Source organism: Canis lupus, chromosome 17 (genome assembly GCF_048164855.1).
Source record: "Canis lupus baileyi chromosome 17, mCanLup2.hap1, whole genome shotgun sequence".
NCBI lineage: Eukaryota > Metazoa > Chordata > Mammalia > Carnivora > Canidae > Canis > Canis lupus.
In genome coordinates this window covers 9,059,311-9,075,972 of record NC_132854.1, presented here as the reverse complement: position 1 = coordinate 9,075,972, position 16,662 = coordinate 9,059,311, and the positions used below count along the sequence as shown (strand labels likewise).

Here is a 16,662-nt window from a genome sequence, read left to right as displayed (position 1 = left end):
AAATAAATGATTACTACGATAGTTGCCAAATGGCAGTTTCCTAGTTCCATCGTTCTGTACGTATTTTTCATTTTGCATCCTTTTATAAGGAAGATCTTCCCCTCTTCCTCACTTACTGTGTTTTTATATCAGTGTGGACTCAAGAATTCCTACTTTATTCAGTGATTTATGATGCTATCATACTTTATTGTTGGAATTGTCCTGGCTTTGGCCAGTAGGGGCCCCCTTCAGGCTGGCTTCTGTGAGTTTGGACAATTCCCCCGCATATTTTGAGGGTTTTTTTTTTAACTTTCTGATCAAGATATTACAGATTTATCCTATACTCGCCCTGCCCTGTCCCTAGATTCAGCCAATTCACCAGAGAACCATAGTTCCCTATAATAGAGCATGATGTTTAGAAACCAAGATCTGGATCCTGAGTGTATTCACTGTTACTGGGGTGTCATTGCTTCAGGCCCTTTCAGGGCAGAGCAGGGAAGTATATTTAGGTATACATATGCAAACATGCACACACACCCATCTGTATTTCTCTACAAATAAATACATATTTTCATATATAAAAATTTATAAGTTCATAGTGATACCTGCAGTCCAGTCCAACATCTGATTTCATTTTAGCCTCCAGTTTTGTTACAGTTTCTCTTTCTAACAGTGAGAAACCTTACTCTGTTATCCTTAATATATTGACTTATTACTTATTCCCTCTTGATTTGTATCCAACTCCTGGTCCCATTGATGTCTCCTTGGCCCCAACCCCCATTCTGGGATCTCCAGTCCACTCTGTCCTGTTTGCATCCTGAAATCCAGCCTCCTCCACCTGAAGAAAAAGAAGGGAATCATTTTTCCTTAAGGAGAAGACACAAGAGAAGAGAAGAGGGAAGGAAGGTGGAAGAGAAGGGCTGTTTCTCCTGAGTACTTATTTGGGATTCTTTCCACTAAGTCGCAGCTTTATTCTTTGCTGTGTTCATAGTGAAATAGCATGACAACATATTTAACAACCTACATGATTGTTTACATCCTCTGATACCTCTCCTTTTTGAACTCTGAAACAATATTAGTTAACTTAGCATATTTGTATAAAGCTTATATGCAAATCTTTTCCTCATTTTAAAAGCAGTGTGTTTATCTAATGGAAAAGGCTTATTTTGAAGTTACAGGCATTTGTTATTAAATTTATTTAATAGTAATATGCTACCCTTACATGTTTTCTAGTAAATCCAAGTCTTTTCAGGGTAAAACATTTTTCACTATACATTGGGAATGCTTTTGATGATCTCAGGATAATTTTAAGTTTTACCTGTAAATAAAGGGACCTTTTTGTTTTGGTATAGGAAGTTTCATCGAAGTACAGAGTATAACTAGTAATTATGAAGTTCCAGCAGAGTTACACGAAGCTTCCAAATCTCCTTCTGGACAAAGTGAAGAACTGATAGGAGCTGAGAAGGAAGACGCCATGGACGACTCTGAGGGCCTCCTAAAACAGAACTCTGGAAGTGAGGCTTTGGATAGTGAGCCACATGAAGAAGCTGGAAAAGATGCAGACAATTCACTCAATGAATGGCAAGATATTAATTTGGTAATAATATGACATTGAGTTTTCACTTACTGCTAAGAAAGAGCCAAGTTAAATTGCTTTTGAACTTTAAGAAGTTACTGGATCAACGTTTATTAGCTATTTGCATGCTTTTTTCTTCTTAAGTAACTATTTTTTCATAGTTCTAGGGATTGGGAAATCTAAGATCAAGGCACAGGCTAATTTGGTTCCTAGTGAGAGCTCTCTGGCTTGCAGATGGATGCCTTCTTGCCACATCCTCATGTGGTAGGGGGAGGGGGTTGGGGGAAGGGGAGAGGGTAGGAAGGGAGGGAAGGAGATATCTTTCTTTTATAAGGCTACAGTCCTATCAGATTAGGGCCCCACTCTTACGACTTCTTTGAACCTTAATTATCTCCTAATGAACTATCTCCAGATGCAATCATATTTGGGCTTAGGGCTTTAACATATGAATTTTGAGGGAACACAATTCAGTCCACAGCAAGGACCACATTTTAGAATCAGCTTGTAATACCTAAAAACATAAAATACATATAAAGCTTTCAACATATGTGAGAGATCTGTATTTCAAAACTACACTGATAATAGAAATCAGGGAAAACCTAAATAGATGTGGTTTTGGATGGGAAGACCCAGTATTATTAAGATATTTCTTCTGAAGCTGATCCATAGATTAATGGAATTCTAGTAAAAACCCAGTGATGGATGTTAACAAGCTGATTCTAAAGTTTACATGGAAAAGCAAAGAAACTAGAATAATCAAAACAATTTTGAAAAAAAAAAATTTGGAGGACTTACACACTACCTGATATCAAGATTTACCATAAAGCCACAGTAATCAGGAGAGTATGATATTGGCCAAGGGATAGATACATAGATCAGTAGAACAAAATAGAGTTCTACAACAGAACCAAACAATGGTAATGAACAGTTTGCTCTTGGCAAAGAGACAAATAGATCAATACACCATATTAGAAAGTACAGAACTGGATCCACGCTTATATGGAGAACAAATTTTCAGCAATGCTACAGAGGCAGTTGGATGGAGAAAGGAGAGTGCTAGAAAAAAACCAACTTTGGTGTCTCGTATGATATAACAAAATTAACTCAAAACACATCACAAATTGTCGTTTTACAGTAACTCTGAAATGAGGCAATGCGAATCTGTCTTCCAACTTTGTTTTTTTCAAAGTTGTTTGTGCATTTCCAAATGAATTTTAGAATTAGCTTCTCAATATGTGTGAAAAATGCCTACAGTTTGAATGAAATTGCATTGAATATACTGATCAATATGGAGAGAATTAACATCTTAGCAACACTATTTTCTGATCTGTGAACATAGGATATATCTTGATTTATTCAGGTCTTTTAAATTTTTTTCAGCAATGTTTTGCAGTTTTCAGTGTACAGATCTTGCATATCCTTTTTTCAGATTTATCTCCAAGTATTTCATATTTTTGAGGTTATAATAATTGACATTTTATTTCTCATAGTTTGTAGCTTTTAGTATAATTCACAGAATTATACAATCATCACAATTTTAGAACATTTTCACCACCCCAAAAAGAAGCCCTGTACCCATTAGCAGTCCCTTCCTGTCCCTTCTCCATCTGGGACCGCTCATCTACTTTATGGACTTGTCCTTTCTTGACATATAAATGGGATCCTATAGCTTGTGGCCTTTTGTTTCTGGCTCCTTTCACTTAGCAGAATGTTTTCGAGGCCTATCCATGTTATAGCATGTGTGAGTAATTATTTCTTTTTATTGCCAAATGGTATTCCATTGTACGGATGTGTACCACATTTTATTCATCATTTGATGGACATTTGGGCTGTTGATACTTTTTGGCTATTATGAATAATGCTGCTTTTAACGTTCATGTACAAGTTTTTGTGGGGACCTAGGTTTTTATTTCTCTTTGGTGTACACTTAGGAATAGAACTGCTGGGTCACAGGGTAGCTATGTTAACCTTTTTGAGGACCTGTCAAACTGTTTTCCAAAGTCTGCACCATTTCCACTAACCGTGTATGAGGGTTCCATTTTTTCCACATTCTACTTACTAACATCTGTCCTTTTGATTACAGTCGCCCTAGTGGGTGGGAAGTGGTATCTCACTCTGTTTTTCTTTTTTTCTTTTTTGTTTAAGATTTTATTTATTTGAGAGAGAGAGAGAGAGAGAGAGAGAGATTGAGATTGAGCAAGGGGAGGGGCAGAGGGAGAGGGAGAAGCAGGCCCCTGGCTGAGCAGGGAGCCCCAGATGAGGCTTGATTCCAGGACCCCAGGATCACGACCTGAGCTGAAGGCAGACTTTTAACTGACTGAGCCACCCAGATGCCCCTCACTCTGTGTTTTTTAAATTCAATTTGTTTAAACCCAAAACTTAACAATTTATCCATCATCTCCCCCTCTCCAGCAACCACCAGTTTATGCTTTGTATCGACAAACTTCTTAAAATTTTTAATTAAAAGGTTTTTTTTAGATTCTACCTATAGGAGTGATCATATGGTATTTGTCTTTCTCTGACTTTTTTTTTATTAGCACAATGCCCTTGAGGTCCATCCATGTTGTCACAAAAGGCTAGATTTCATTTTTTTTAATGGCTGAATAGTATTTTCATTGTATATATGTATACCATAGTTTTCTTCCTTTTTTTTTTTTTTGAAGATTTATTTTTCAGTAATCTCTACATCCAATGTGGGGCTTAAAGCCACAGCCCTGAGATCAAGAGTTGTGTGCTGTACTGAATAAGCCAGCCTGGCGCCCCCTCCAGTTTCTCTTCATGCAATTTCTGTTTGCATGCATTGTGTTCTTGCTGATGGCTCCTCTTTCGAGTAGGTTGCTGTCTGGAGATGGTCTCCACATCTGTGTGAGTTAGTGAGGAAACTCTAAAGATATCACAGACTTCCTCAGAAATCCAAGTGGGAAAGCTTGCTTGGTAATTTAGTCAGATGAAATGCAGGCTTTTTGTAACAAATGAGCTTAATTGGATCATTAATATAATTATCTACAGATGAAATTATTTTGTAGGAGGAACTGGAGACTCTGGAGAACGACCTGTTAGCACAGCAGCATTCATTGAAAGCGCAACAGCAGCAGCAAGAAAGAACGGCTGCTACTGTGACGGGGCAGATGTTCCTAGAAAGCCAGGTGGGTGTACAATACCTTTAGCAATACCTACTGGGTCTCCTTTAGCAATACCTACTGCTCTTGTCACTTAATTGAATTCCCCGAGGGAATGCCTTAAATAAAATGTGTATGCACTGCTCCCATCTCTGGTCAAGGCCAGGTCCTGCATTTCACAGGGGTCATGGCATGTCTCTGACTCTCTAGGAACTTCTTCGCCTCTTTGGCATTCCCTACATCGAGGCTCCCATGGAAGCAGAGGCTCAGTGTGCCATCCTGGACCTGACTGATCAAACTTCTGGGACAATCACTGATGATAGTGATATTTGGCTGTTTGGAGCACGGCATGTCTATAAAAACTTTTTTAATAAAAACAAGTTTGTAGAATATTACCAGTACGTGGACTTTCACAACCAACTTGGTAAGACTTCAGAGTATGATTATTTTTTGAGATTTACCTTTAGAAATTGTATTATGAATTTTTTCCTTTCCAAGGAACTAATTTGATGTTATTAATTAGAAAAGGTAGGTCTACACAAGTTTCCATATAAGTGATCATTTGCTTCTATAGAGGAATAGGATTTTTAAATTAGAATTAAGAAATTAAAACCCGGGGATCCCTGGGTGGCTCAGCGGTTTAGCATCTGCCTTTGGCCCAGGGCACGATCCTCGAGTCCCGGGATCGAGTCCCACGTTGGGCTCCCAGCATGGAGCCTTCTTCTCCCTCCTCCTGTGTCTCTGCCTCTCTCTCTCTGTATATATATGTCTATCATGAATAAATAAATAAATAAATCTTAAAAAAAAAATAAATTAAAACCCTAGTCATGTTTAGGCATTTTCTGCAGTTTCAACTACCTGACCGGTTTAGATTTTGACTGGTTCCCGGAGATCTCTGAAGTAAACCAGACGTGGTAGAGAGGGGAGGCAGGTGGAGTCACTCCTGCTGGAGTCATTAACTTCATGACCCCGTGCTGGTGCTTCTGGCAGTGATTCTTCACTTTCCCATTCATCTAACAAATATATATCAAGTAATTCCTGTATGCCAGCTCTTGTTCATGGCAGTGGGGGAAACAGTGGAGAATACAAGGCTAGGAGGAGAAACAGAAAATAAACATAAGTCATAATTTGACATAATTACCATGTAGAAAAATAAAGCTGTAGAAGACAATAGGGTGACCTACAGTCACAGGAAGTGCATGTGCTATTGTATATAGAGTTGTGGTCAGGAAAGGCTTTATTAATAGGTAACTTTTTGGGCTAGGGCCTAAAAAGAGGTAGTGTTGTACATACCTTAGGGATGAGCATGTTGGAAAAAGGGCCTAGAGACTGCAGAGGCCCAGAGGCAGAATCTTGTTTGGTGTGTTGTAATAAAAATTATAAAGATATTAAATGATTTTTACTTTTATAGGATTAGACCGGAACAAATTAATAAATTTGGCCTATTTGCTTGGAAGTGATTATACAGAAGGAATACCAACTGTTGGTTGTGTTACAGCCATGGAAATTCTGAATGAATTCCCTGGACATGGCCTGGAACCTCTCCTAAAATTCTCGTAAGTTCTTTCTTAATTTCTTTAATTCAAATGTTTATGTAAATATCCAATTTAGAGCACCTGAATGGCGCAGTTGGTTAAGTGTCCGACTCTTGGTTTTAGCTTAGGCATGGTTTCCAGATTGTGGGATCAAGCCCACATTGGGCTCCGTGTTCTGTGCTTGGCATGGAGTTTGCTTGAGATTCTTTTCTCCCTTTGCTTCTCCCCTCCCTGCACACACACGTGCATTCTCTTGCACTCTCTCTCGCTTTCTCTCAAATAAATAAATCTCTAAAAAAATATCCAATTTAACAAATAGAACTATTATTTACATCATGAACTGCCACAAATCACTGGAACTGATTGGGTTACCAAATTTGTTTTCCCTTTTCTAGACTTAAGTGAAAGCAGAGATGATTTTTAAAGAGACACAAGGCTTATCTTGGTTTAAGGTTACATAGCCAGGCCTGAGGGATTTCACAGGCAAGTAGAAATCCCTATTTCATTCATTCACATACTTATTGAGTAGCTGCTATGTGTCAGACACTCGCTAGGCTCGGGTAGGAAAGTTGACTAAGCTATAGGCTGCGCTCTCAAGGAGCTCCACACTGTTGGGGAGACAGAAGCAAACACATCCCTGTACCTCCATGTGTCAAGTGTCCTGAAAGAGGGGGCCAGAGGGGGCATGGAAATACAGTAGTACTAAGAACTTTACCCCGAGCCCTGTTGTCCTGTTGCTTGCTCTGTGTACCCCACTGTGTTCAGTGGTGGTGCTGCATTCTACCAGAACCTACTGTTGTGCCACCCTTGGGCTACACTTTAAAATTATGGAGGTTCTGGGATGGTGGTGTTTAGGAGGATGTCTGTGAAAGAGTTCTTTCTTAAGGTTGGTCCTTGATGGCATTTCCAACATTGGAAAGTAAGCCATATACCTTAAATTTCACAGTTCCGTGGGTTTTAGTCTATTCTAGAAGTTGTAATGGCATTTTCTAACCACCAGCTTGTCATAAGGTACTATTTGGTGATAGCTGATTTAATGATTCTTTGGAGTTCTTCCAATTGTATCTTCTCTGTCTGAAAAATTCTCAGGTGTTCTAAAGAATCAGTGATTGGAATTAAAACTTAAATGCAGAAGTGGTTTTAATGTTTGCTGTTCTCCAGCCATAGCACATGTACCAATGTATGCTTTCTCTCTCTGTCTTGTCATGATTTTCATTTTATTAAGGAGAAAATATACTGGAAGTAAATTATGAGATAGGTCGTAGGTCATGGTACAGAAATAACTTGAAAAACTACAAATAACTCTATTATACAAATAATAGAAAAATTATGAAATATGAATTTAAAAGATGGTTACAGTTAACACTTTGGTTTATATAATTTTAGACTTTTCTATGCATGTATACTCACACATTATATATATACAAACCTATGTATACATGTGTACTCATACAAGTGTGTATTGTTTCTTTTTATAGGAATGGGATGATACCATATACTTTTATGTTACCTGTAACTCATTTGGTGATAGAACAGGCATACTATCAACAATGTATAGATGAATAAAGTTTTTAATGACTCCATTGTAGTCTTTTGATAGATCATGATTGATTAATCATATGCCTATTGTTCCTATCTTTTTAAAGTCTAAACAAACATGATTTGAGTGTCTTCATAGACATATCTTTCGGTTCTTAATGGATTATTTCAGGATAAGTAAAAATGATGTTTAGCTTTTCAATCTGATGTCCTAAATTTTTTTATTTGTTGAAAATTTGAACTTCTGGTATAGTAAATGCCTGCTTATGCCATATTTCTTTTCTTTCAACAGTTTTTGCTCATTTGTTGTTAGTTGAGTGGTTTACGTTTTTAGAGTCCGCTTTAGCCATTTCTGCTCTGGTTGTCTGGCTGGTCAGTGGCAGAGAGGAGCAGTTGAGCTGGACCTGGCTCAGGAACATTTAAGGTAGATGCAGAGTTAGAGAGCAGGAAGAGGTGGAAGAGCAGAAAGATTGAGAATGTCGCCTTGCTTTCTTTTCTGCTTTTCCTTCTGCTGAGCAGACCCCAGCTTGTCACCCCTTCTGGTGGAGCTATTCGGGGCCTGCCCACTGTATTCAGCCCAGCTGTGTTTGGTTAAGGTCCACATGCTGTGCTCTTCTATGGAGCCTTCATTCTGAATTAGCTACCAACATTTAAATTAGGGGCGCTTTCACGGAACATTTTGGGTTGTCCGGGGGGAAAATGGGATCTGAAAGCACTAGGTACAAATGCCCAGAGATTGCTGGCCAGGGCACAAATCCTTCTCTCTTATCACAGTCACTCCCACCCCCTTTATTTATTTTATTTATTTATTTATTTTTATTTTTTATTTTTTATTTTTTATTTTTTCCACCCCCTGTTTTGTGTCCCCCCACAGCTCTGCTGATTCACAGAGGCTATCTTTCATCTTGATGGTAGTGCTGGGCACTCCTGCTTTAAGGAGGGGATTTCTTCCGTGTCATGAGTGCTCCACATGTTGTGCTGACCCACGTAGCGAACAATCGTGATTACTAACTTATCTCAAAGATGAAAATTCTAAAGAGAGTAGGCAAGAACTATAGGTATTCTCTTAGCGCACTTTTGGAAACAGTATTGTAAAGGTGAAGAGGATAGATCTTACTTTTTGCCTTTTGATCCTGCAGTGAAGACTGCAGTTAGACTTTTGTACTGCTAGGTGGCACTCCTGCGTTGAAGTGAGACTGGCTGAGAACAGCTCTGAGTCCGTTTTCTAATACCAGTAAGTATGTGAAGCAGTGGAACATGAGATAGAGGGTTTTGTTTTTTGTAACGTTTCATTGAATGCGTAGATTGGTGAGGGTTTTCTTTGTTTTTAACTTTATGCCATTTATTCTTCCTAATTGTGTACATTTTTCTGGTTATCTCTGTGGCATTATAAAATACTTTAAACCTCAGTGGCTTCAAACAGCAATGGTCATTGATTTTGCCATGAACCTGCAGTTTGGTGAGGCTGCAGGGGCAGGTCTTGCCAGATTCTGTGTGTGTTGGGGGTTGGCTCAGTGGGGCTAGAGGATCCACTGGTGATAGAGCCATGTTTCTGGCCAATGATGCTGACTGTCAGCCAGGAACTCAGCCAAAACAGTGGGCCGGGGCCTCAGACCCCCTCCATCTGGACCTCTTCACCAGCTGGAGCTTCCTCAGACCATGTCAGCTGCTTCTGAGGTAGATATTCCAAGGGTCAGGATATGGACGACAGTCTCGGAAGACCTGGCACAGTGTCACTTCCTCGGTCATAGAGCTCATCTGGCTCAAGGGAAGGGGACATGGATGCCACTTCTGGATTGGGAGGAGAATCAAAGAATGTGTGGCTAGCTGTCTTTAACTTGCCAGAGTAATTTATGCTCACAATGGGAAAACTGAAAAAGGAATAAAATACAAAGAAGAAAACGAACAGCTGTATCCTTGCTTAAAACATTGCCTGATACAGTGAAATAATAGCGATCATTGCTTTTATTATTTTAAATTGCCTTGTTTAATTTTTTTTCTTCACATATATGCATTTTCTCCAAAATTGAGGTTATACCTGATGTAGAGTCGTGTTCTGCCTTTTTAAGATGTAACACGTTCTTGGTATTTTTACATACTGTTAAATATTCTTGGGTCTATTGTAGTTGATTTGAGGTAAATGATACAGATATATTACTTCATTTTCCTGCTGAGGAAGAGCCCCGGAGAAGTTGTGAGATCTGGAGGGTGATTCTCAGGGTCTGACTGCATTAGTCCCAGCCGTGGAATCTTGAGCAGGTAGTGACTTCTGCTTGTGGTCAGTTTCGTCCTTTGTGAGGTAAGGATGGTGGTGGGACTGTGCTCAGGTGATGATCGGGCATGTACAACAGCTGACACAGTGCCAGGGGCAGAGTGAGCTTGTAGTCTGTGTTTGCTCTGGTTACTCTGTGGGTCATAGGATTTGTTCTGGCACTTGAGTTTACATTTACCTTTATCTGTGGTGCATCCACTATACATCATGAAGCCTTCTCTCCTTTCCCTTATAGAGAGTGGTGGCATGAAGCTCAAAAAAATAAGAAGATAAGACCTAACCCTTATGATACCAAAGTGAAAAAAAAATTACGCAAGCTGCAGCTCACACCTGGCTTTCCCAATCCAGCTGTTGCGGATGCTTACCTCAAACCTGTGGTGGATGATTCCAGGGGATCGTTTCTGTGGGGGAAACCAGATCTGGACAAAATTAGAGAGTATCCTTTTACTCCTTAAAACATAAAGGAGTACTGAGCCAAATATGTGTTTTCTTTTGAGTCGTAGGGAACATCAACTTGGATCAGCTTTTTCTTCATACTCTGTTTATCTAAGATGTTCCTTTTTCTTTCCCCATAGGTTGTTTTTTGGGGGTGGTAAAGTAACAGAATTTGTCATCTTAACATTTTAAGCATACCATTCGGTGGCATTAAATACATTCACATTGTTGTGCAACAATCACTAGTCACCAAATCCATCCCCGTTCTTTTCATCTGAAAAGAGTTGAAGCTTGAGATCCATTAACAACTCCCCCTCCTATCCCTTTCCCTCCCCTTGGCCCCTAGCAACCACAAGTCTACCTCCTGTCTCCATGGTTTTGACTAGTGAGTGCCTCCTATGAGTGGAATCATTCAGTATTGGTCCTTTTGTATCTGGCTTATTTCACTGAGCACTAAGTCCTCAAGGCTCGTCCCTGCCAAAGTATAGGTCAGAATGTCCTTCCTCTTTAAGGCTGAATAATATTCCATTGTGTGGATATGCTATATTTTGCTTATCTGTTCATCTGTTGATGGATACTTGGGTTGCTTCCATGTTTTAGCTATTTTTTTTTTTTTTTTTTTTATGATAGTCACACAGAGAGAGAGAGAGAGGCAGAGACATAGGCAGAGGGAGAAGCAGGCTCCATGCCAGGAGCCTGACGTGGGATTCGATCCTGGGTCTCCAGGATCACACCCTGGTCCAAAGGCAGGCGCTAAACCACTGCGCCACCCAGGGATCCCTGTTTTAGCTATTATAAATAATTCCTTTAAAGAGGATCTTTTTTTTTTTTAAATTTTTATTTTTATTTATGATAGTCACACACAGAGAGAGAGAGAGGCAGAGACACAGGCAGAGGGAGAAACAGGCTCCATGCACCGGGAGCCCAACGTGGGATTCGATCCCGGGTCTCCAGGATTGCGCCCTGGACCAAAGGCAGGTGCCAAACCGCTGCGCCACCCAGGGATCCCTAAAGAGGATTTTATTTGAAATAGGTAGTGATGAGCATTCATAGATACAACCATATAATTATTCATCCTGAAAGAATAGAAAAGAGTATTAGTTTTGTTCTTTATTCTTATTTATATGTTCCTTTCTGCATATTTAGATAACTATTTGGATAGATAATTAAATGTTTGCTGTAGTATTAGCCTAACTATCAAAGAAATATGTATGATATCTGTAAACCTGTTTTTGTTTTAGGTTAACCTTTTTTCCTAGTAATGAGCCTCTATATCCTAAAATGAGAGTTGGATATGTTTTATCTTAGAGGACACTGAACAGGAGACAGGGCCATGTGATTATGTTGCAGTAATTGTTTTGTCATTCTGTTCTCTTACTACTTTATTCTTTATAAATATGAAAATCTTTAGAGATACAGGGAATGAAATTATGGGTGAGTTCTTTGCAACGTTTTATTTATCACTTGTTTAAATATCTTTAAAAACATGAAGAAGCCTTAACTGCCTGCATATTTTGTCAGCGTTATTTTGGCTGGAACAGGACGAAGACAGATGAGTCTCTGTTTCCAGTATTGAAGCAACTGAACGCCCAGCAGGTAATCATGGCAGCTCTTTCCCCAAGTTCAGGGTAAGGAGTGAATGTAGAAAAGCTGTCAGTGTCAGCTCTTAAAGACCGGTTGGTTACTCTTTTATTTTAGGGCTCATAACATACATTTAAAAATTTTTACACTTTAGATAAGGGAATGGAGGAAAACAGAAAAAGGGGAAACTGCACCTTATCTTCATTTCTCAATTTCACTCTTACGGCTGGACTTTGGGGTCTGTGAGTGTTCGTTTTGACTTTGAAAAAACCAGACTAATAATGGATTGCTCACTGAGGTGTTTACAGTTGACTATTTTACTTTTTCAGAGCTATTTGCATTTCAAAAAAAGTCTAGGAAGTATTTAGTCCAAAGCAGTCCTGATCATTAAATTCTATCCAAGTACGAATGTTCTTGTTCTATACATGAATCATCATCATTGTGGCACATTGGCAGGAGAGATTTTTTGGGGAGAGATGAGGCCTTTGTATGGCCCTCAGTTCTGTGGGTGGGTAGGTAATCATGTCTTGCTTTATCTGTATGTTTCTACCCATGCAGAAAAACTGTTCCTGCCCCAGGAACAGCCTCCAAAATATATGTACAGGTTAACCACTTAGTAGAAATGAGACCATATTCTATAGGATACCTATATTTAAACCTATTGTCATTAGGTTTGTTTAATTTTGAAAAAACTGAGCTGGACGGCCTTTTCTTTTTTTTTTTTTTTTAAGATTTTATTTATTTACTCATGAGAGACACACACACAAAGAGAGAGAGAGAGAGGCAGAGACATAGGTAGAGGGAGAAGCAGGCTTCATGCAGGGAGCCTGATGTGGGACTCGATCCTGGGTCTCCAGGATCATGCCCTAGACTGAAGGCAGCGCTAAATCTCTGACCACCCAGGCTGCCCTGGACAGCCTTTCTGAAAAAAGACGGCCTTCTGAAGAAAGTCTCTTGTTGCTTAATTGATGACTTTCTATAATGCAGACATTTATGCCAAAGGCAAGGAAAGCTTATTGGCTTTGTGACTAACTACTCCTTAATTTCAGATAAATTTTGTTGGAATATGTTTCTTCCTTTACATTATAGAAGTTAATATATATATAAAAAAAGAAGTTAATATAAATTTATTTCCCCAAAATTAGAAAATGAAAAAAAGTGAATTGAAATGATCCATTATTTATTTTTTCTCACACAAATATTAACATTTAGGTTTATTTTCTTTTATTCCCCACCCCTCGCTTCTCACATATATTTGTTATCATACATAAATACAATTTGATATTTCTAACCCCCCCCATACTTATTAACCAAAGACTTTTTTTCTGTATATTGCATGGTTTTTGTCATTTCAAATGACCAGATGACATTGCCTCAAAGAAATTTCACTTATTGGTTCAGTTCACTTAGTGGACCCTTGATTATCAGGTTTTCATAAATAATGCTGTGATCAACATTAGGCATAAAACTTCTCCCACATGTAACTATTATTTTAATAATGTCTTCCTAAAATTGGATTCCTAAACAAAGGGCATGACCATTTCCCATGGTCCCCAGTATGTACTACTATGTGGTTGCCTCCTCAACATACTGCATGATGACGATGTTTTTAAGAGAAGGGAAGAGTGGAATTTAGAAACAGACTCCTGAGGCTGTGCTATTCCAAAAGAAGATGGCATCTTTGGCTACTGAAAAACACACGACTGTCTTTGAGTACCTGGGAAGGGGCTACTTAGTTAGCTGTGGACAGAGGGCTCAGATAGAGGTAATGCAATATTGCTTCAAGTGTGATCTAGAAAATAAAATTTTGCTGCCGTAAATCCTGTGGGAGAGATTTGGCTTTTGAGAGGTAAGGAATTCACATTCTCTGAAAGAGTCCTCCAAAGCTAGTGACCAGGGTGAAGCTCTTTGGTTTGCTTCAGAAAGTTGACTGACTCGCCTGATTTTTTTTTTTTTATTATTATTTCATTTCATTTTTAGACGCAGCTCCGAATTGATTCTTTCTTTAGATTAGCTCAACAGGAGAGACAAGATGCTAAGGGTATTAGGAGCCAGAGACTTAACAGAGCTGTGACATGTATGCTGAGAAAAGAGCGAGAAGCAGCAGCCAGCGAAATAGAAGCAGTGTCTGTTGCCATGGAGAATGATTTTGAGTTCCCTGATAAGGCAAAAGGAAAAACCCAGAAGAGAAGCATCGTAAATAAATGGAAAGAGTCATCAAGCCCGAAAAAAAAGAGGCTTTCAGATTCCAAGCAAGAGAGAAGATGTGGTGGGTTTTTTGTGGGGGCCTGCCTCTCGCCATCATCTGGGACCTCTTCAGGCGAGGACACGGAGTGTGGGTCTTCAGTGAACATGCACTGCAGGGGAGCAGCCCTGGAGTCACCTGCCAGCCACCCAGGTTTGCAGAGTGCAGTGACGCCTGCTCCTGCCAGGGACCAAGGTGCAACCACCAGCAGCTCCAGTGACGATGATGGTGGGGGGCCAGTGCCAGTGCTGGTGACTGCCAGATCTGTGTTTGGGAAGAGAAAGGGGAAACTGAGAGGTATAAGAGGAAAAAAGAGAAAAAGCTAATTTAAGTCCATGTGTTCCCCATCATCAGGTACAACTAACATTTTGTAATGAATTTGTTGTGAGGAAATAATACAATTAAAAGTATTTGCACACTTTTTGTATTGTGTGGTTTTTAAAAATATGGATGCAAAACTGGACATTTATTTTTCCGACATGTTACATCTTACTAGCATTTACATGTCATTGAATATTTCCTTGTAGTCAGTCTTTGCTCATGTTTCTATTATCCTACAACATCTGATGCTTTCTGACAGCATTAACAAAAAGGAAGTGTTTCTATTATCAGTAGTCACTGTCAATCTGCATTCCCTCTGGCTTTCTGACCCAGACGAGAAGAAATACACCCTTATTTCTTATTCCATAACAGTGACCGTTTCCCACAACTACATGAAGTCCTGCCCCCTGCTGCGTCCCATTTTTCCTGGGGGTCCACTTAAAAGAATAGCAGGAGGGAACCTCACTGCTGCAACACACTTTGAAGAGTATGTTTGCTGTAGTTATAGTGAGATAATTAGGGAACCTAAATGGGGTACATGATACCCCCCTTGAGTATTAACCAAATACAGGAATCTCTGTTCCAGAATATTTGCCTTTTAAAATACTTGGGTTGTGTTGAGCTGACTTCTGCCTGAATGGCTGTGGAGGCTCAGGGCCATGGCTGGACTGGTGTAGGTGGGCCACTGTTAGGAGAGGCTTTCGGAGGATGGTCATTATTGACAGAAATGGTCCTTCTGAGTGGCTTAGCCTAGGTTAGTTTATTATTGCTCTGGCCGCTGCTTACCCCACAGCGACTCCCAAAGTTCTGATTGCCTACAGTTACATCAGTCTGAGGAGAGTATTGCCAATTACCTTGAGCTTCGGTTCTGTGGCCTTCGGAGGTACCATCTCCCCAAGTCTGTCTTTCCTCAAATCTTTGATGTTTTCCATCTTGACTGATTTTCTTCCCTCCACTTTCAAATAATTAAAAGTCTTCACCCCAATAAATACTAAGTACAGATACCTTTCAACAACCTCTTACTGACTGCTGGATGCTTTTTTTTTTCTTTTTTTAATTTTTTTTTTCTCTTTTTAAAAAGATTTCATTTATTTACTTGACAGAGAGAGAGAGCACAAGCAGGGGGCATGGCAGAAGGAGAAGCACACTCCCCACTGAGCAGGGAGTCCTATGCGGGACTTGATCCCAAGACTCTGGGTCATGACCTGAGCCGAAAGCAGACACTTAATCCACTGAGCCACCCAGACCCCTTGGATGCTTTTTTTTAAGACTTTCATTTATATTGAGTTTTTAGCCCAACTTCTCAGATACTTGGTCTATAGCTGTACTTTTCCTTGCTTATCATTGGTTCTTTCCTAATTTGAAATATCTCCTCTGCTTCTGATCAGCCTTCTCTAGCAGCTTTTTCTAGAGTTGACAAGGACATCCATGTAAATAAATTCAGATCTTTTTTTAATGCTTCTTTTCTCTGGAGGTATTTGAAGCAGAACACTTATTTGGGGGGATGAGGTAGGGAGACATTACCTTTTTCATATTATTCTCATTTCTCAAAGCTACTTGAGAAGAGTTTTCTGCATATATGTTTGTAGGTAGTACTTTTGTTTAATTTTGTTGTCTTTAATAGATAATTTACATTTGTTTTGTACTATAGTAGTTGGGGTGAAGGCTAAGCTGCTATAGCAAAGAGGGTTCATATATAGTGGCATACATAAGCTGGACCATTATTTATCTCCTACTCAACAGGCTGGCTAGTCTGAGCTGGTGAGGCAGCTGTCCACCATCAGGTCATTCAGGGTCCCAGGTTCAGTCATCCCTAGGTTGTTGTCTTGTTTGAATGGTCTAGGTGCCTGCTATATCTGCATTTCGACCTGTGGAAGAGGAAAGAACCAAAGCCCTGGCAAGCAGAATGTCCTTTGTCCTCCACTGTTGAGCTGAACTGAGCAAATTCTTCAGAATATACTAGAAATACTCAGAAATGTAATCTCTACCAGGAAGAGGAATAATGGATATACAGCTTATGTTGTAAATATGCTATTTATAGGACATTTTATATTCTTTTT

The 16,662-nt window shown here is 39.5% G+C and overlaps 1 protein-coding gene across 7 annotated transcripts in view; it reads left to right on the top strand.

Annotated features, from left to right (window-relative positions):
• The window catches only part of ERCC5 (ERCC excision repair 5, endonuclease), a 33,892-nt gene extending 19,190 nt beyond the window's left edge, over window positions 1-14,702 (top strand). For all 7 annotated transcript variants that reach the window (XM_072782425.1, XM_072782427.1, XM_072782431.1 and 4 more), the window contains 7 exons: window positions 1,332-1,576; window positions 4,582-4,701; window positions 4,885-5,098; window positions 6,086-6,230; window positions 10,256-10,456; window positions 11,967-12,051; window positions 14,017-14,702. In XM_072782425.1, the coding sequence (XP_072638526.1) occupies window positions 1,332-1,576; window positions 4,582-4,701; window positions 4,885-5,098; window positions 6,086-6,230; window positions 10,256-10,456; window positions 11,967-12,051; window positions 14,017-14,607 (1,601 nt within the window). In that variant the 3' untranslated portion in view covers window positions 14,608-14,702. The remainder of the gene's footprint in view (window positions 1-1,331; window positions 1,577-4,581; window positions 4,702-4,884; window positions 5,099-6,085; window positions 6,231-10,255; window positions 10,457-11,966; window positions 12,052-14,016) is intronic.
• Window positions 14,703-16,662: the final 1,960 nt, after the last annotated feature.